This window comes from Epinephelus lanceolatus, chromosome 16 (assembly GCF_041903045.1).
Source record: "Epinephelus lanceolatus isolate andai-2023 chromosome 16, ASM4190304v1, whole genome shotgun sequence".
In the NCBI taxonomy this organism is placed as follows: domain Eukaryota; kingdom Metazoa; phylum Chordata; class Actinopteri; order Perciformes; family Serranidae; genus Epinephelus; species Epinephelus lanceolatus.
The window spans coordinates 15,959,192-15,978,676 of NC_135749.1; the positions used below are offsets into that span (position 1 = coordinate 15,959,192).

Genomic DNA, 19,485 nt, shown 5'->3' on the forward strand with positions numbered 1-19,485 from the left:
GAATGAACACCACAAGCATTTGCTCCCTCACAGCAGGACAGAAATGGAATACTGTTTTTGCCTTATTATCATTCGTTAGATCAATTGTAAAACCTATCAAGCTTCAGTGAGTGGGTGAATAGATAGATCCAGTTTTTTGTCATCTGAAGCTTCTAAAATGTTAGTGTCAGCTGAGGAAGTTCATGCAGAGAGAAACATCGGTGCACTTCCATGAGGCTGCTCCTCGCTTGAACTTAAAACTTAAAGGGAAATTTTGGTTTATTTCAACCTGTCTCCTATTGTCCTAAATTTGTTTCAAGTGACTAGTGACATAAAAATAATAGTTAGCATGTTAGCCGTTAGCCTAGATACAGCCGGGGCGCATAGTAGCGTCAAACCTGTTAAAACGTAAGTGAAAGGGCAACCTTCAAGTGCAAAGTTAGTCCACTAAACAAGCTTTTTTTTCCACAAAGACTGTCTCATATCGTTAGGATGAATGTCAGAGAACATATAGAAAACGTCATGTAAACGTGTTCTTACCTTACCGGTGTGGTGCCATGTTTGTTAAATTAACAAACTCTGCTTTCCAAAGCGTGGCCAAAATATCGCGAGAACAAGCAGCGATCTCATACCGTGCCTGTTTAGTGGACTAACTTTGGACTTTAAGTATACCCGTTCACTTATGTTTTAACAGGTCTGACGCTACTATGCGCCCCAGCTGTATCTAGGCTAACGGCTAACATGCTAACTATTATTTTTATGTCACTAGTCACTTGAAACAAATTTAGGACGATAGGAGACAGGTTGAAATAAACCGAAATTTCCCTTTAATGGCTGTTTCTTCCTGCACATTAAAGCTGCACTTTGAGCTTCAATACAAAATATTTCACACTGGTCAGCGCAGTTTTTGTTATTACTGTTGCATAAGAAAAAGTATGTATGAAACTGTGGGAATGAGGGGTGAACTGTTTTAAAAATGTAAGATTTATCAAGTGCTGGTTGGTGGATCAGATACACGACCGCTCTCGTTCACTCCAAAACTCTCCTCCTTTTCCACAGTACAAGACAATGGAGACATGTTTTTGCGCCATCCCGGTGTCCCCTCCATATTTACAGTCCACCCAGCTTGATACTTCTTGTTTAGCGCTGTAGAGACCGAAGCTATTCGTTGTGGACAATGTTCTTGAGCCCAGACTACAAGCTTACGATAATATTAAACATGTTTGATTTTGTCGGAACATCAAGAAGCAAAAAAGACTTAAGACAGTTTGGAGTTTTATCCTCCTGAGACCCTCTCTCCTCATATGAGGACATCACATTTTGGGTTAACTTGACCTTATACCTCATTCTACTTAACTTAGACCTGTTGTCCTCGTTCATGGACACTTTTTGTGCCATCTAGTGGTAGTAAGAGCACAATACAATAATCCATGTAAAAACAAGATGGCAGCCATGTCTGCCAAGTCAGTGTGCTGCCGATCCCGACACAAAAGGTCCAAAACCTGATCACATTTTATGGTTGAAACTTGTTTACTTACGATTAATAATGCTTGTAGTTTGGTATGGCAACAAAATTGACCAATTTTAGCAACAGTAACAAGCTAAGACACTGTTGATTAGGAAGTACTCAATTAAGACATTGGGATTTTATTGTTGTCTCCTTTGAGGACACTGGGACTTAGTTATCGTTGACAATGTTTAGTCTTTTATACTTTTCGGTCCTATTGATCCCAAATAGCCAGGAGAAATTAAAAAAGCATACCAAACAAAAGTCTCAGGAAGTTATGACCACCTTAAGGCCAAAACATACCGGCGCCATACGACGCGCGTCAAAACAGCCGCCCCCATTATTTTCTATTCACAAACCCACACCGGCGGCGGCTCGACATGCGTTGGCCTTCCCCCGCCGCGGCACTTTACGCTATTGTCCTATTTTTCCAGCGTCGCCGCCCTTGAAAAAGCGCTATTTTGTACTTCCCAGCTCCCGCGGACTGAAGTGTGCAATAGAAATCCAGTTGATGCCCTGCAGCGTGACGCTTTTTGTGTGTGTTGGGGGCGGCACTTGACTCGCGTCAATGACGCCGCCGTCATATGACGCTGCCGGTGTGTTTTGGCCTTTACACGAAACAGTCGAGATCACAGCAGTGCACACCAACTGAAGTAAAACTCTCACGATTCTATATTGACAATGGCTGGCATAAGGTTGTAGCAGCAAAGCCTTTGAGTGCTGAACTGAACAGGGGTGAGTTTTATTGCTTATGAACTGAACTTTTCATCCGTTCATTTGTAAGAGGAGGATTGCATTATCCATTCATTCAAAAGTCTCACTTTAAAGAAAAAAGGAAATATGCTTTAATTCTTAAGTTATGCCCACAATTCAAATAAGACCTTTAATTCTTACCAGCTGTATGCCCGGGTTCACAGTCTGCTTTTCAATTTGTTCTGTGTCACATCAAACATACTAATATGTGTGACATTGAGGTTTCCCCCACGGACTTCCTGCATCTATGACAGGATCTATATATCCTACTAAGCCAGCAAGCTCAGAAAACCATGGGTACAACGTAAATGGACCGTAAATTTAAGAACTGTTAGCAATCAAATTTTCACAGTTCCGTTGTGGATTGTTTCTCAGGAAAGTACTAAAGCAAATGATTCGCCTGGAGAGCCAGCAGGAACGAGCTGAATGAGTTCGAACACCAGCCAGTGGAAAAATGATTTTACAGTGTTTCCTTCATTATGTAACAGTAGCTTGGACCTACTTTTCCTGAAAGGTACATTAGTAAGTCACTGAATTAGTTCAGTGTGTTTGTGTCACATCTTTACTTTTACTGAGGTGAATCAGGAAAATATTGTCGGATGTAAAAACTTATATTTAAGTAAACTAAGTGAAAATATAATCAGCTAACGTGACATGATCTACTCAGGACTGTGAGTTACTACATTCCACACAGTTATACATCACTCATTGCATGTTTCCACTGAGCAAACATATGCTTACAACACAGCTGACAACAGCATTAAAGTCTTTATCATATTTGGCTCCGAGGCTTTTTTTGGGATTTGCATGTCTTAAAAACAGCAGTGTGCCTGTATGCTTATAGGGAGGGTGCATGTACTTTCACAGGTGCACAGTGAAAACATGCAACATTAAAATAGCTCACTGGCATATAATGACTAGGTAATAGATGATGACGCAGCGATAAACGCTAAACTCCCATCTGGATGTTGAAGAGAGCGACTGAGTGCACCGATGCAGACTCTCATTATGGGCTCTGCAGGGCTGGCTGGCAGAAAACCGATAGTTACCCTGCCCTGGATGTGAAGGCTGGCATTATCCTTGATGTGTGTGCGTGTCAGCGTGCGTGTGGAGGTGGAGGGCGGGGCTGCCTGAATACACAGGTGGCCTGCATGAAATCACTGATAACAAAGCTTGAATGATGCCCTGACATTAGGAAGACTTTCTCTCTGCTGAGCACACCTTGGGGGATTTCACTGCAGGGAGACTTGTTGGTTTAATGACACAATTAGTGCGAAACTGCACCTCCTCCATTAATGGATGCAGGATGTGAAATTGTCCCAGAATGACCTCAGGTAACCTTACTGACTTTGAGCATTAAAGGCGCTCTCCACAGATTTTACACATCAAAGTGAGTTTACTCGCCGTGGGGCTTCAGCCAGTGAAAATAGTTGTATAATGTCTCCTGTGGCTCTGGATGGAGCTTTCCTCTGAGAAAATAACCCTGACAAAGTCATCAGGCACAGAGGGTCTAACAAAATATGCTATTGGGTTGCATTATGGGAAATGTAGGATCTGCTTTGATTATGCTTGGGCCCATAAAGGCTGAAAGTCAGGATATTTTGGCCTCTGCTCTGGTTTTGACCACTTCATTTTCCTGCAAGTCCCTCAACTTGTAGAGACACATTGCTAAATCACTGGAGTACCAATGTAAGCCTTTTTAAGGACATGCACATTGTAATTGCATGTTTATCTTCCATTTACACTGATGATTGTGTTTGCAGTCTGTCCCTAAAGTTGAAATAGTGGTAATAATCTCAGCCCTGGTTGATCTGGCGACAGCCATAGCTACTGTGTTCACACAAAGTGCAGTTTAACACTACAGCAAACACTCCCTGAGCAACTGCTGTGTCAGATATACAACGGAAGAGCAGCTGGTGTATCTGTTTACAGTGAGGCCAAACAAACTTGTGTTGTTTTAATAGTGTTATTAATGTTTCTAGCTTTGGCACTAACCGTGATCGCAGATACACTTCCTGTGAATGCTTCACAATAATAGCTGCAGTGTGTTTTGCCAGATGAATGCTTGTAGAAAATGTTGGGTTTGTATGAGCAGTGTGAATACAACTCTAACATGGCTGTTGGAGAGTGATAAAGTAAAAACCGCTTCCTGTGAATTCCTTATGCATGTAAAGGCAATTTATATCCAGTGTAGGAATGGCGGACTCCGCCACAGACAATGAAAACTACTATAAAGTGAGGTAATTACAGACTGCCAATACATTAAATTGCTATTGTTGAAAAAAGTCTGACCATAAATAGTAACAAATGGGTTTGTATGGTTTCAGACCAGTATATGAATGAGAAGGAATAGTGGCATCACATGTTAGTTATTTTGCCAAGGGGTCCAGCCACAGTTCTCCTAAGTACCTCCACTTCACTAAGTGCCATCACATGGCCCAGTGCTGGATTCTTTTAATTGCAGTCGCGGTTCACAGTAATGTCAGTGATGTAATTCTTCTGAGTAATATTTTCCTTTACACAGCTGAAAAAAAAGTCATTAAGTCAGGTGTCATTATTGCAGCAGACTGGAATGAATGTTTCGAGTCTGGAAAGGTTTTCAGGTCTAAAAGTTGTTGTTGTTGATTCACTGAGGAGCTTTGCTTTTGCTTCCCTGTCAGAAAAGACTAAACACTGCAGCCCTGTGCTCACTCCTGTCACCAACTCTGCTATATTGATGCAGTGGTTTGCAAGTACAGACTCAGATTTCTTAATGCAATTGCATCCAATTATCATTAAAATCACCAAAATGATTCTGCGGCAGTGTCCTCGGGGATAAGGTGCTGTGTTATTACAGTTATTTTAAATCACTAAGTAAGCAAAAAGAAATAACTGAAATTCGTCTGAGGATTACTCCCCAGGAATATCTGTGAGAGATGGGAGGAATGCATTAATGGATGTGAGAAGCAGGGAGGACTGATTACTTGTGCAGATGGTTTTGGTGGATAAGATGCTCCAGATGCCTGAATGACCCACATGCAGTGACCACATTACATTAATGATTACAGGCTAAGTGGGGGAGTATTTTGGCTCCTATATGTAAGCAATTTTGGCTCAAAGTCTGTGGCTTAAAAAGCTGCAGATACATACACATGCGCGTATAGCCAGCTCACGCCCCGTGTCTGTGAATGTGGTTTGGAGTCCAGTGGGGTCAGCTTCTGTATTTAGATACTGCTCATTACAGTGAGAGAACACAGCAACCGCATGAGGACTAACTACCGGTGTCCGTGCATGTGGAATGTATATTGTTTTTAGGAATAGAGGAACTGTGGAAAGATTCATTATAACAACACTCACCTCTTGCTCGCACTCCCCGCCAAAGAGCCTTAAAGGCATATGAACACGTCTTGATTTAGACTTCTAGAAAAAATAAATTATGTGGGGAATTCCTCACAGTCAGTAATTTTGTAATTTTAGACCGAGGGCGTGGAAGTCACTTCTCCTTGAAATGTTCAAACACATCCAGCCTCTTACACAGCAGCCACTGGCAACCGCGGCCAACGTCGGCCACAGGCAGAGAGCATCTGTCTTTACGAGAGGCAGAGAAGGAGTGCGTTGCCCAGAAAAAAGTGCTTACAAATCACTGACCATCGTCAAAGTTGGAGCTTTAACTTCCTCCAACACATGTTATAAACATCAATCACGCGGAAGTCTTTCACAACTATCCATGTGTGGGAAGTCTCTGACAGCTAAATATCAGCTTTACTGTCAGGGTAACATCTGCTGACACCTGCTGCACTGCTTTTATGAGCATTTTATGAATAAAAACATTTGCTACAAGTGTATTTTTGTATTCACTTAAAAAGACCTTGCTTTATAAAAAAGAGAATGAATGGTTTCAGCTGTAATGGTTATGGTGTGGCAGCTTAATATCCACTTATGATTTAATTCCTTCCTGTTTCTTAACTGCAGTAGCCTATAAGAGATTATCCAGGTGATCTGCCTAAATAAACACCTGTCTCAACCAATTTCAAACAAACATTATTAACAGAGGCAATTTAAATGGGAATGAGTCTCGTTCAATTACCTCAACTAATCTGGGAATACGTTCCTCATCCCGATGCAACAAAGAGTCCATTGAGCTGTAGGTCAGTGTGGACGGACTCGCTGGCTGAGTTTCACCTGTGTTATGTCTGCATGTGACTCATTCAAAGACACACATGGCCTTGGCACTGTCAGCGACATGAGCCAGGGACTGAGGAGAAAAACAAAAAATAAAAAAGCTGTGTAGTCAAGGAGGAAAAATGTTCCAGACTCGAGTAAAAGCCTTGTATGCCTAAATACTGCAAAACCTATTATATCAAGCAGTTTTCTTTACTGTTATTTGCATGTATAATATATTTGCCTTTCTCCATTTTGTCCTTTTGAGCCCTTGTTGTTTTATCATTTAACAGTTAAATGTAACTGAATACATTTATTTAAGAGCTGCACATACCTATAAATACAATTTTAGTCCAAGATTACTCGTGCTTTACTTGAGTATATCAACTTTATGCTACTTAATACTTCTACTCCACTGCGTTTCAGTGGGAAATATTGTCGTTTCTACTCTTCTCCAATATATATCTGTGCTATTGGAGTAGTTGTTGGTATGCCTTAAATTGCACATCTTGTGCTGTGGTCGCATGGACTCAGGCAGACGGTGTCAGCAGACAGAAAACAGCCTCTGGACCGCATGGTAAAAGCAAATAAACAGCCTGACCGTAGGACAGTAAACAAAACATGCATGATATGTTGCAATGTGATGTCGTATTGGTTTTTGTGTCTGTTTTTTTATTCTGTTATATTCATTCTAGTAATGTAAAATATTTTACCGTCCTCACATCCAGTAGAATGCGATCTACCGTCTGCCTGTTTCCATGTAAACGCAGCATAAAAAGGCGTGCTGCCTACACTCAGCAGGGTGGTCTACTGCTAAATGGATGGACTTGCATTTATGTAGTGCCCCTCCATTACCTCGACCACTCAAATGGCCTCACACCGTACACCACATTCATCCATTCACACACACAAACGGCTGAGGCTGCCACACAAAAGGCATCAGGATCTAATTTTGGCCCCGCTAAAAGATCTTGACAAGTGGACTGGACGAACTGGCTCCATCTCATACAGCTTCCTATCAAGCGAGCAACAGCATCTTTTGGGTTAATCAAGTGGGTGCCCTCCTTCCTCTGTGTTCTGCTGATAGGCCCACAACACCTCAAATGATATCAACGGGGGTATCGAGAAGGGGCAACAGCCTGGAGATTTAGTCTTCACTTTGTGATATGGTGCACTGGTGACACAAAAAAACATTTTCTGGAAAGATTAAACCAGTAAGATACAAGAGGAGTCAAGTGAGACAACATGCTTTGCTCTGTTTGTTCCTCTGTTTTAAACTGTGGCCCTTTAATAAACAGCCCACAAAAAGCTGATCTGCTTTGTTGTTGAGAGAAGCAAAAAAGATGGAGACAACTGCCAGTGACATTTCTGCCAATAATACAAGTAAAAATCTACTTTGAAACTTTCCAAAAATGAATAAAACTGGCCACAGGAAATGTTGCAAGCTCTTCACACCACACAAGCTACACGTTGACCACAAATTTATTTTCACCTAAAGCTGATGAAGACTTCCTCCCTCTCTTGCAGCCACAACAGTTAGAGTCCTGGCATCTGACACCATACAGTCACCACCCACCGAGCTACAGCAGCTGCCTTTTTTTCTACAACCAGCCGAAAAAGTCTTTGGTACAGCCTAACATGCAGTTTAGCTGCAGTTCAGTTTAGACATGATAAGACCTATGATTCCTGTGTCCTTCCTCTGAGGAATATTTATCTCAGAACTCTGCACACACTCTCTCTCTCACACACACACACACACACACACACACACACACACACACACACACAGCAGGAAGCCAACAAAAGGAACTGACAGCTCAGTGTTTTCTGCATACACCAAATATCTGCCATGACTCCACAGTGACGCAGATATGAAAAAGGTTTATATGATACCCCTATTTATTTACTTTTAAAAATCCCTTAAGGGCTTTAAGACAAGTTCACGCTAATAAAGAGGCTGATCTCTTGCTCTGTGTCCGCTCTTATTGCATCACTGTCCTGCAGTCAGAGAGGAAAGGTGGCAGGAGCAAAAGGCCTAATGGTCTGCAGCAGACTGATCCAAGTTTTAATATGGAAAATACATGAGAGAAGTTGTCCTGAGAGCAGTAAAGTGTGGCACTGAGGAATATTCTTATGTAACCAGGACTATGTGGCTTCACATATACTCAATCTATCCTTTTCTAAGGATTAAAATTAGAAGTCAGTGAAGTGAAACTGTGATTTAAATAAAGAAAACAACACATTTGGGAAGCTGAGACGTCACATAAATTGCAAAAACATAAATGAATGGGAGATAGTGAATCACAAAGCAAGAAGGCGCCGCATGAGACGGGGAGTGAAAGGGTTTGTCACTCATCATGAGTGAAAGGGGAAAGAAAAGTCTAGATAGAACTTAACGTGTAGCAAATCACCACAGAACATTTTGTGAATTACTGGCACAATATTTCATGCACATACCGTATATTTTTTTCACTTCTTGTTTCAGAACATGGACACATGAAGATATAAACCTCACAGACTGGGACGCACTGTCTCAGCAGATGACATATGTGAAACTGAATGGTTTTTGGTTCCCTAAATTGAAACGTCATGTGTTATTCTGGGATACTTTTAGACAACAGATAAACACAACAGCTAAAGATAACATCAACGTACTTCCAATTTCTGTCTCTATCACTCACAGAGCTATGTACAACTGTTAAAATTTATCTGTAGCTGTCACTAACACTTAACTGGAAATTAGCTGCTTTTCTCTTTTACTCAATTCATTTCTTTTTCTGCTTAAGTGCAAATATAACTACGATAATCTCCCTAACCTTTACCCATGACACATTTCTATACAGATCAGCACAGTGGCGACATGCCAGATGTCACACAAAATCTCAGAGTGTCCCACCAAGCATGAACGCTGGCAAATGCTGCCTTCCTCTGGGACAAAAAAAAAAAAAAAAGCTCATCAACGGACTAAAAATACCTTTACAGTATATGTAAAACATGATGCAACAGTTCCAATAAGCAGAATTATTTCTATATTTCCCTTGTCCTTATTTGTGTCCTGTGATTCTACAAATTATTTAAATGCTTAAGCATAGCCAAATTCAATTCAAACAGGTTTCTATCATATCTCAAATCATGTGCAGTGACAATATGGTAAAAAAGAAAGTGCTTATACAATTTAAATAATTATTATTTTTCTTTCAGATTAATCTGCCTTTTCTTTAATTAACTGATTATAGGAATGGTTTGGCATTTTGGGAAAAACACTGATGAGAACTAATAACACTTTCATTTATGTACGGTGAATATGAAACTACAGCCAGAGGCCAGTTAGCTTATCTTAACACAAAATTTACAGACAAGGGAAAACATTAAATTCAAGTAGTAAGTCCCAGGGAGCTACTATCTATCAGGAACCAGTAATTTCCTGAAGTCTCAGCTAGTTGCCAGCCAAGAATTACTCAAGTGCGTCATCCCCTACAACCAAAGGAATATAGTTTACACCTGCTGAGTGGACTATCGAGAGTTTTTGTGCTAAGCTAAGCTAACTCTCTGCTGGCTGTAGTTTCGTATTAAATGTACAAACGTAAATGGTGTCGATCTTCCGGCCAAATCAACAGAAGAAAATGTAAGCATTGTGCGTTTCTGCAAATTACGTATACATTAAATGTGTACAAATACATGTCATATCAGCATTTCTTGACTTCTGACTTCTGATTACATATATATATATGAGCTGACATTGTCAGTGGGAGGTGGAGTGGATGGTGGATGGCGTGACGCCTGGGTGAGATAGCTGCCAAGCTGCAGACTGTTCAAGACCAACAAACACAAAAAGACACTTGATTTTAGCGGGATGTTTCCAACCACACTTGTGGCTCCAAAACGGGGCAAGCCGAAACACTGACAACATAATCTTTTTCCCAAACAATAACTAAAGGTTTTTTTGTGCTGAGGCATAACAATAGGTTAACTACAGCACTGTTGAAATGTTAAGTTTCAACATATCTATTACATACAAATATTACATATTCATGGTTTGCAGAATGCAATACCATCATTTATTCTGGCGACTGGATCAAGAGAGAGCCAGTAAGTGTATTTACCAAGATTTTGAACTTTTATTTAATTGTTTAGCCTATAAAATGTCACAAAATACCCAATGTGTCATCTTCAGATATTGTTTTCTATCAGACCAACAATCTAATCTCAAACACATTCAATTTACTGTCCCATAAAATAAAGAAAATCTTCACACTGGAGTAGCTGGAACAAGGTAATGCTCATCAATGCATACTTATGAATCATTTCAGCTCAATCTTTCTATGCTTTACGTAACAACAGAGAGTGGCAGTAAATAACAGCTTACTGGACAGTAAATAAACAGTCATTAAAGTAGATTATTGTCTATTGGAACATCCCCAAACACTTTGACACATAATTCAGTAGATTAATAAAAAGCGTTAGCCTACATTAATGCTTTCAGTTACCTCAAATAACTACATTTAGACGGTTGTTATTCACTCCCCTCTTTCATGATCTGTGTGTCTCAACAACACTTTTGCTGGCCCTCTTCCTCATTTCATTACAGGAAGTGAGTTTGCAGTCAGATGCAACACTGTCACCACACTCAGCGACAGGTCATTGCAGTGAATTCTTATCAACATGGTACTTCTCTAGTACTGGACTCCGCTGCTGCCATCATGCCCTGTTTGGGCAGTCGACACTGTCACCACACTTGATGCCGTCAAAGCAGGCCAGCTACAAGTCCCACAGGTAGGTGTCTATATTTTATCAAATCAACTGCTTCTGCTTCTGGTTTCTGTATTGACGGGACTGTTATTACCCCATACCAGCCAGCTCAACACAGTGTGCCGTAACTTCAGAGTATCGTCACATCGACAGGATCTTTTGAAATGCATCAAAAAGTGAATTATTTCATAGAGACTGCAACATGGGTGTCTAATGTCGCAATATATGAATTTTATTTCAGTAGTCACTGCTAGTTGTGAGCACACAGGGCTAGGTGCTGCAGTGGAAAATTGAGTCCGATAGCATCTAGCCTCAGCTTCCCCATTCTGTCCGTTGAGATAGGTCAATGGTCAGCTTATAGGAAGTTAAAAACTCTGTGGCGCAGTAGCAGAGAGAAGTTTAGTGGTATAAAAAAAAACAGATTGGTACATGAGTGGAAAATTGTTGAGTACATTCACAGCATATCCGTCTCTCTGCCCTGACTTCAGACTGGAGTCTGGTCTATCTGAAGGATGGGGAATGTGATGCGAGGCGTGAGTGCCACACACAAGGTCAACAAAGACAACCATGACAGCTCTTTAAAAGGTAAGTTTTTTATTAATAGCATACTTTGTTTTATAATTAAAGTGCTTGCAAAATTAAAAGTAAAAACTTTCTCAACTGCTGTCAGTAAAACTTTCTGCATGTGCACAGCTACATTTCGATGGTGTAAAATAATCTAAAACTATGATTTAAATGAACTGGCAATAATATCCAAGGTTTGGTCTTAGACATCTCTGAATTTGCCAAACTAATGATGTCTGTGTATCAGCATTTGACTGTGTTTGTTAAGACTGTAATTATTGTTCTTGGCAGGTTCAGAGGACGACATGGTGGTAGTGCTTCAGGACTACCCGTCGCCTGAAATCAGTGAGCCCATCTACAGGATGGGGGAGAAGCTCAGACTCATTGCTCAGTACGATCTTGTTTTTTTCATTCTTGATTAAAAACTTTTGGCAGTTGGAAAATCACAAATAACTAAGAGGAAATAGTCTAACCAAAAATAAAAACAAAACCTCATTTCTAACTTCATGCTCTTAAGTTTCCAGTATAGAGAAGTGTCCACACACAAAGGTCAGTGGTTGATTCCTCTTTGCTTCTTTATGTTTCTCAGGGAGGCTTACTGGTGGAGAGTGCGCTCTGTTCAAACACAAAAGGAGAACTACATACCCAGCAGCCATGTGGCAAAAGTTTACCATGGGTAAGCAGAAGCAGAGCTATACTAACGTTATCCTCTACTATCGGCTGTTTGAACTTGCTTCAGATGGATAACAGCAAAGAATATGAAACAAGTTGTTCCACTACACTATCTATGATCTCTCTCTGTAGTAATAAGGTCGTAGGAGATGTTAGTAAAACAAGATATAGGCACGTGTTGAATGTGTCGATTTTGAGATTGTGTCTTAAGCAATGGGTTTTTTACTGCTAAGGTTTAAAATGCAGCATGTGATCTTTAACTCACAGCTTATTTTTTTGTTCGGTTAGTTGGCTCTTTGAGGGGGTGGAGAGGCAGAAGGCCGAGGAGCTGCTCAGTCTACCTGTGAACAGAGTCGGCTCCTTCCTGGTACGGGAGAGCACCAGGGAGAGAGGTGAGTACATTTGTGAGGCACAATCCGCTTTGTGACTTTGGTTTGACTTTAGCTTTCTGTAAAAGTTTAGTGTTGAGTCTCTGAATAGGAAATTAAAATGCTCGATGAGATCAGCATGATGTTAGGACACGAGCAGACGCCAAACCAAGATGAGATCTAGTCAGATCCAAATCAAGAACAGGAGGGATGTAGTTCAAGAGAGAAGAAAGACAAGAGTCCAAAACTTTCAAGAAAATGGTATTCAATGATGTTTCGGGCCGGGACGGGTGGTGGAAGGGTCCAGCAAACATGGACTTTCACCCAAAAGAGAGGTGTTCATGTCCGGTAAGATTCTAAAGGCAAACCCTGTTCTTTTTTCCTAAACCCAACCACATGTTTGTTGTTGAAGGAAAAAAAACATGTTTGCGGTGTTGTACCAACATAGTGCGTTCATTTTGAAAGAGACTGTACGCAAACGTTAAATTTCCTGTGAAAACTGAAGTGTATCTTGAAAGAAGAGACACAGTGTCCCAGAAGGTCAACAACCAACTCACTCAGGGTACCTTGCACGTCGTATGTGGACGTGGAAAGTCCATGACCAACATGTCAATATGTGACGAGGTCGGAGTGAGAACGTGTTGATACAGCAGTTACTTCTGTTAACACCATCCCAACCCGTTACAGAAGCGTAACATCCACCCTCTGGTTCCCCCCACATCGACACCATCAGCTCTGTCAGCCATGTTCACACTGTTAGCATCATTAGCTGCTAGTTGCCACCTCAGCCTTGCCCATGTCGAGAGCCATGTGCCGTCAGTTTTAATCAGACTGTGAATTATAGATACAGGAATGTTGTATACAGCTTCTTTAAGGGGCTAAAAGTAAAAGGAATTAAGGACTTGAAATTGACGACTTTGAAATATAATTTTTGGCATAATTTAGAACAGTTGAGATATTATTATATTGGCTAAAATTAGTGTCTGCATGGTCTACAGCTAGTACCATCTATTTTTTCTGGCTTGGGACCTTTGATGCATGTCATTACTATTTGCTCTAACCCCATGATTTCTGTATGTAAAGGCAAAATTCTCAAAAATAGTAAAAAAGTTTTTATAAACAGTGCAGAGTGTTAGATAAAAACAGTCACGAAATAATCTGACACCAAACCCCTCGTGAAGGAAAGTTTTTACGCTTGTTTTTCTGCAGATTAAACAATCAACTGCGTTAATTACTGAGCTTTAGAGATGCTTGTAAACTGTTTTTTTAATCTTCAACCTGTTTCCCTGTTTCCAGTCTTTATGCCAAGCTAAAATAAGCAAAGCAACCATTTCCTGGCTGTAGATTTATATCTAACACAGATATCACATACGAGTGATATCAATCTTCTTATCTAACTTTCGGCAAGAAAGCCAGTAAGCTTATTTCCCCAAAACTGTTTTTCAACTACATGTATGAGGTAAACAACTTCTCCTCTGAAACGTTTCTGTGTCGTCATATTTGATTTTTTTCTTTACTTATGGTGCAAAAATGCACAATGACTAAGCATTAACGTTGCTTCTGCTTTTACATTGCCCTAACATTTTGAGTTATGAGTGGATTAATATGACGCTCTTGGGTTCTGGCAAACTGACGTGTTGACCTGATACCACTATGTGCTTGTTTCATAGAACAGAGCAGCTTGGTGTCATGATTAAGAGTGTGTTGTTAAGTGTCTGCTGTGTGTGTCACATCCTCAGGTCTGTATTCGCTCTCAGTGAAGCACCGGATCATAAAGCACTATCGTATCTTCAGACTGGACAACAGCTGGTACTACATCTCCCCTCGCCTCACTTTCCAGTGCCTCGAAGATATGATCAACCACTACTGTGGTGGGTGGATGCACAAACTCTACGATAAACAACTAAACAGACAGACAAAGTATTAAAAACAAACAAAAAGGAGACAAGCATCACGATACATAGAGCCACACACACACAAACAGACAATCACACGCTTTTTAAGCGCTGAAAATAATTTATCATGTTCTTAATATAGAACTGTTTCTTATCAGTGGTCAACCTTCAATATATTTCCTGCTATGACAGAACATTTCTGTAGCAAAACAGGAAATGAAATACACTGTGTGTTTGATAATGACTGCTGGTGCGTACACAGTGAAAAAAGTGTGAGCTTTAATTGTTCTAATCGCGAAATCACTCTGGACCAATATAGATTCCAAACCCCCCTCACAAGTGTGCTTTGTGTGTGTTTGCCTGAGCAGTAGAGTGTGAAAGAGGTTAATGCAAATTGTACAACATTTGTTTTGTGTTTGCTTGGAAGCTCAAGAGCAGTATTTAACTTCCCCTATCCTTGCCTTTTCAGACTTTGCAGATGGCTTATGTTGTACGTTAACCTCTCCCTGTCTGTCGGGCGTGACCCCACCATCGGACGCAGCTCCTATAGCTCCACCTGTCGTCATGCGACGCAATTTTGACTGGGGGAAAATAGACAGGTACGATTGAGGCTTGGTGAAGATGATATATACCAGTTTTACTCTGACAGCAAGACGTTCTGTCAGATGGTCTCTGCATGTTCTTGAACTGTTCGTCCAAAAAGCAAAAAGTGATTGAACTTTAATTGATTAATCTGGGTTTTTTCAAATAATTGTTTATCCTATAAAAATGTTGGAAAACCTTGAAGATTGTTCATTATAATTCTTCAAATTGCTTGTTTTGTTTAACCAACAGTCTAAACTGTAAAGATATTTAATGTACTAAGAAAGAAAGTCAGAAAAAATCTCAAACAGGAACCATATATGTCTGCATTTTCTCTTGAAAAATTAAAACAATTAAGGGATTATAACATTTTTAATAGTTTTATAAATTAGCTTATTAATAACTCAACTACTCGAGATCTGTGATGGATGGATTTGAAGAAAGTTATGTAAATCCAGGGCGGGATACACATAATTTTCATAATTTTTTTAGTGAAGAAGGAAATTGAAACGCTAAGATGCTCTGTTGTGAATTATTTTTTCTCATCTCCTCCCTTAACAGAAACCAGCTGGTCAGCACAGACAGCTGCAATGACAACATGGTGAGCTACGGAGTCAGGAACAGCATTGCTGCCTACCTGTCCTTTTCTGCGAGTAAAGACCCCGCGCAGACGAGAGCGGAGAGTAGGAAGAAAAAGAGCAGATCTGTTTATGCTGTCCCTGAAAACAGCCTTGGAACCATTGACTATGAGGATGACTTCTAGAGACATCAGCAGGGTTCAAAAAGACTGGAATACCTTCAAGTGGAGGGCAGTAGAGGGCATCCTTCTCTCGGATCCACACCATTTCTAATGTCAGCAGTGAACCGACATCCATGCCAAGCATCCCAAACATCAAAGTGCTCTACACCTTCTAATGTGAGCACTTTGGAGTTCTTGAACAATAATGCAAATTGCGTGACCCCTCACACTTTGACTCAGCCGATGAGACAGAACTTAATGGAGTTGAACTGGACGATAGTGCAATTGAACTGTGATGTGTATTCTGCACATGAGCCTACAATACAAACAACCGGCATTATGATAGCATGAAAGAGGCTTGAACGCTACGGGTATTGTTGGGTAATATTAATATGTAATTGATTATTATTAGTGGCTTTCAAACTATCTTCCTGTGTTCTTCACATAGAAATATGGTTCTTAATAAATATTTTATGGTAAAGTGGCTTAAACATGCATTCAATCTTTTTTTTTTTTGGCCACTTTGAAATATTTTCACCTTATTATAGTGGAAATGGACATGTTTTTAGCTTTAACTTATCATTATAAAGTCAGTGTTGATTGCACAATGCCATGGCGATACAGCAGAATAATGACACCATCAGCATTTAGATTGCTTCCCTATAAGCCTTGCTTTCTCTATACAATCCTGTCTGCCACTGGGTACAACCTCCCAGTAAAATGGAGGCTTGATTGACGGCACAAAGGAAGTGCGTCAACCATTGCACAACCAAAACAGGAAGAGGATGGGGCTTTTTGTTTTCCCTGGTGGTTATCGCTAGCCATCATTTACCAAAGATTCAAAGATAATCAATTTTTTGCAGTTATCATCCTCAGAGCAGAAATGGCAGACAGTGGAACAACTCAAGTAGATATGGAAACTGTAGTTGTTGCCGAGGGAAACGGAAAGCGATCCAGTTGTCTTTGCATCAGAAGCACCAACAATAGTACCATTTGGAAATGCTTGGGGGAAAAGTTGATGAGTTGCCTGTTTCCGCTTTAAGTTCGTATGGAAAATGTGTCTTAATCCAGTGGATATGGAGCAACATTAGCAACATTTGTTTGTGTCAACCTGATAAGTCCAATATTTACTCTGTTCTATCTCTGTTTTGGTCTCCACCAACTCCTATGGGAAATATTTGGCTCTTTAGCTGCCGAATGCTTCACTGTATCCACCAGCTGGTCACTAATTTTGTCTTTTAGCCGTTTGCTGGGCAGGTAGCATGGGCACAGTGTTATTAAGTTTAAATCAATCATTCATATGCTTGACAAAAATACTGAAGCCAACATCAGCATTTGTGCATAACGGTTGTAGGTTATTGTTGCCTTAAACCTCCATTCTTTCTAATGGCCAGCAGTGGGCAACTCCACTGGTTGCAAAAATATCAGATTGTACAGATGTCTCAGACAAATTACGCTACGCTGACTTGATTTATTACCTCAGTTAACATTTTCTTAACAAGTTTATGGTCAGTCGCTAGCTACAAGTCTTCTTCAATACAGCAAGATGTTCATATAGTAAATTATGGTCCCATAGAGGAAAATAGATGATAAAGCAGGTACGTTTTAGGGCGTGGCTATCTTGTGATTGATAAGTTGTTGTCATGGCAGTGTCCTCGAGTTTCTGAGTCCCATCCACTGCTCGCTCCTTCACAGCTCCACCCTCTTATCCAAATATGGTTGCTTCTGGTTCCAAAAAAAACCCAAGATGGCGATGACCAAAATGCAAAACTGGAGGCTTCAGAATGTGGTCCACAAACCAACGAGGTGACGTCATGGTGGATAAATCAACTTCTATACAATCTGAAGTAATGGTCATGATCTACTATTGTTCACTTTGTGTGTGAGATCTGCCATCTTGCACTGAAGCATGTCAGTAATTTTTTGTATTAAGGAACCTTTTGTGATTTTTTGAACAGAAAGAGTTATAATCTACACTGATTAAAATGGGCAAAAGCTCTGAGACTTCCTAAATTCAAATTCCGTCACAAACTTCCAGCTAAACTGTTGATAATTTTTGAACTTCCTCTGTCCGGCTGTGTCTATTCTTGCCAGTGTGACGGTCTCACTAATTTCACATGGCCACCACATGACACGCTGCCTTAACAACTGTTCTTTAATAAGATGATAAATAACAGCAATATTTTTATAAAGGTATGCAAACAAAAACATTTATTACCACTGCACAAGACCTTATTTGCACTTATTTGCATTTACCCCAACCTCCCCTCTAACACTTTCATATTTGTGCTTGAGCAACTTCCTCTTCTGTTTTTTAAGAGTTTGACCTGAACATTTTTAACCACTAACCCCAATGTGCTAACTTAAACTCTAAATAAAGAGAGAAGCATGTGGCATTATCTATAGCTTTCTGCTCTTTGCTGGTTCATCTGAGTCAGACAGTAAAGCAAAATAAATATGTCCGAGAATGTCAGCTGGAGCTCGGCGCAGTCAGTGAGGAAATGTTAAGCATTACTGTTGAAAGAACAGAGGTCTCTTTATAGTTTAAAGCAGTGGTTTCCAACATGGGGGTCTGGACCCACACAAGCGGTTACCACCACACAAGCGGTACACAAACATATGTTTATTTATTTAATGTCTGTTTTTGTGTTAAATACTGGACAGTTTTATCTCTCCAACCCTCTGACAATACTCAAATGAAACTATCTAAGAAGGGAAAATCACACCTCATATACATGTGTATAGAGGCCTCACAAGTAAAAATTTGCTTTGTATTTAAGGGTAATTCCATCTGCATTCTTTTCCGTGTTTTTCAAATAGAAACTCCCACTCAGCCATTATCAGAAAGCAGAGGCATAGGTTACAGTGCTGATCACCTCACCCCCGACACAAGCCGTAGAACATAGTGCCTTTTTGAACCAGGTGAAGTCACATTTAGATTCAATATAATGCTGCATTTGTACTGTCTAAGCACATTAATAGCTCCACAGTCAGTGTATTTCCTACAGTAAGATGGCAGTCTGCATGCTCCCAGTGTGGAGAAGCAGACAGGAGTACAGTACTAGGGCACAGGAGCTAAACAATGTAACCTACTGCTGTGGATGCCACTATATCTATGATTGCTTCAGAGCCACCAACTCCACTGAAAGAAAACTCAGCACACTGGGAGTTGCTGGTCTACCACGACTCGATCATTTAGTTTGTTTGTTACTGCGTCACTTTGGAACAAACTAATGCTCCACAATCCACAGCAGTACGTGGGCTAACATCGACACTGTGCAGAAACCTAGGTCATGTCATGTGGGAGTTTTTAGAATGGCTTGAAAAATAGCATTTTAAACACCACAATTTGAACTTTCAGATTTGAATACATCAGGAACACTACTGGAAAACTAGAGAATGATATAAAAACCTCAAATACATAAATAAAATTAATGGCGCCAGCTTTTATGGGTCCACACGTAAAAAGCTTGTGAGGCAGTGGTTGAAACAGCCTGTGACATTTTCATCATCCCCGCTTAACAGCATCAGTGGGTG

General features: G+C 40.4%; 1 protein-coding gene across 1 annotated transcript; it reads left to right on the forward strand.

Moving 5' to 3' along the window:
- The first annotated feature begins 10,978 nt into the window (after positions 1-10,978).
- sla1a (Src like adaptor 1a) lies at positions 10,979-16,439 on the forward strand. The gene is made up of 8 exons (XM_033636339.2): positions 10,979-11,152; positions 11,617-11,713; positions 11,984-12,083; positions 12,282-12,368; positions 12,653-12,756; positions 14,472-14,603; positions 15,097-15,226; positions 15,771-16,439. Exons 2-8 carry the CDS (start codon positions 11,641-11,643, stop codon positions 15,970-15,972), a joined length of 828 nt encoding a protein of 275 aa, XP_033492230.1. The 5' UTR covers positions 10,979-11,152; positions 11,617-11,640; the 3' UTR covers positions 15,973-16,439.
- Positions 16,440-19,485: the final 3,046 nt, after the last annotated feature.

Coding starts and splice junctions, on each gene's coding strand:
- sla1a (XM_033636339.2), top strand. CDS start 11,641: ATGGGGAATGTGATGCGAGGCGTGAGTGCCACACACAAGGTCAACAAA. Junction 12,757..14,471: donor GGAGAGCACCAGGGAGAGAG/GTGAGTACATTT, acceptor TCACATCCTCAG/GTCTGTATTCGCTCTCAGTG. Junction 15,227..15,770: donor GACTGGGGGAAAATAGACAG/GTACGATTGAGG, acceptor CTCCCTTAACAG/AAACCAGCTGGTCAGCACAG.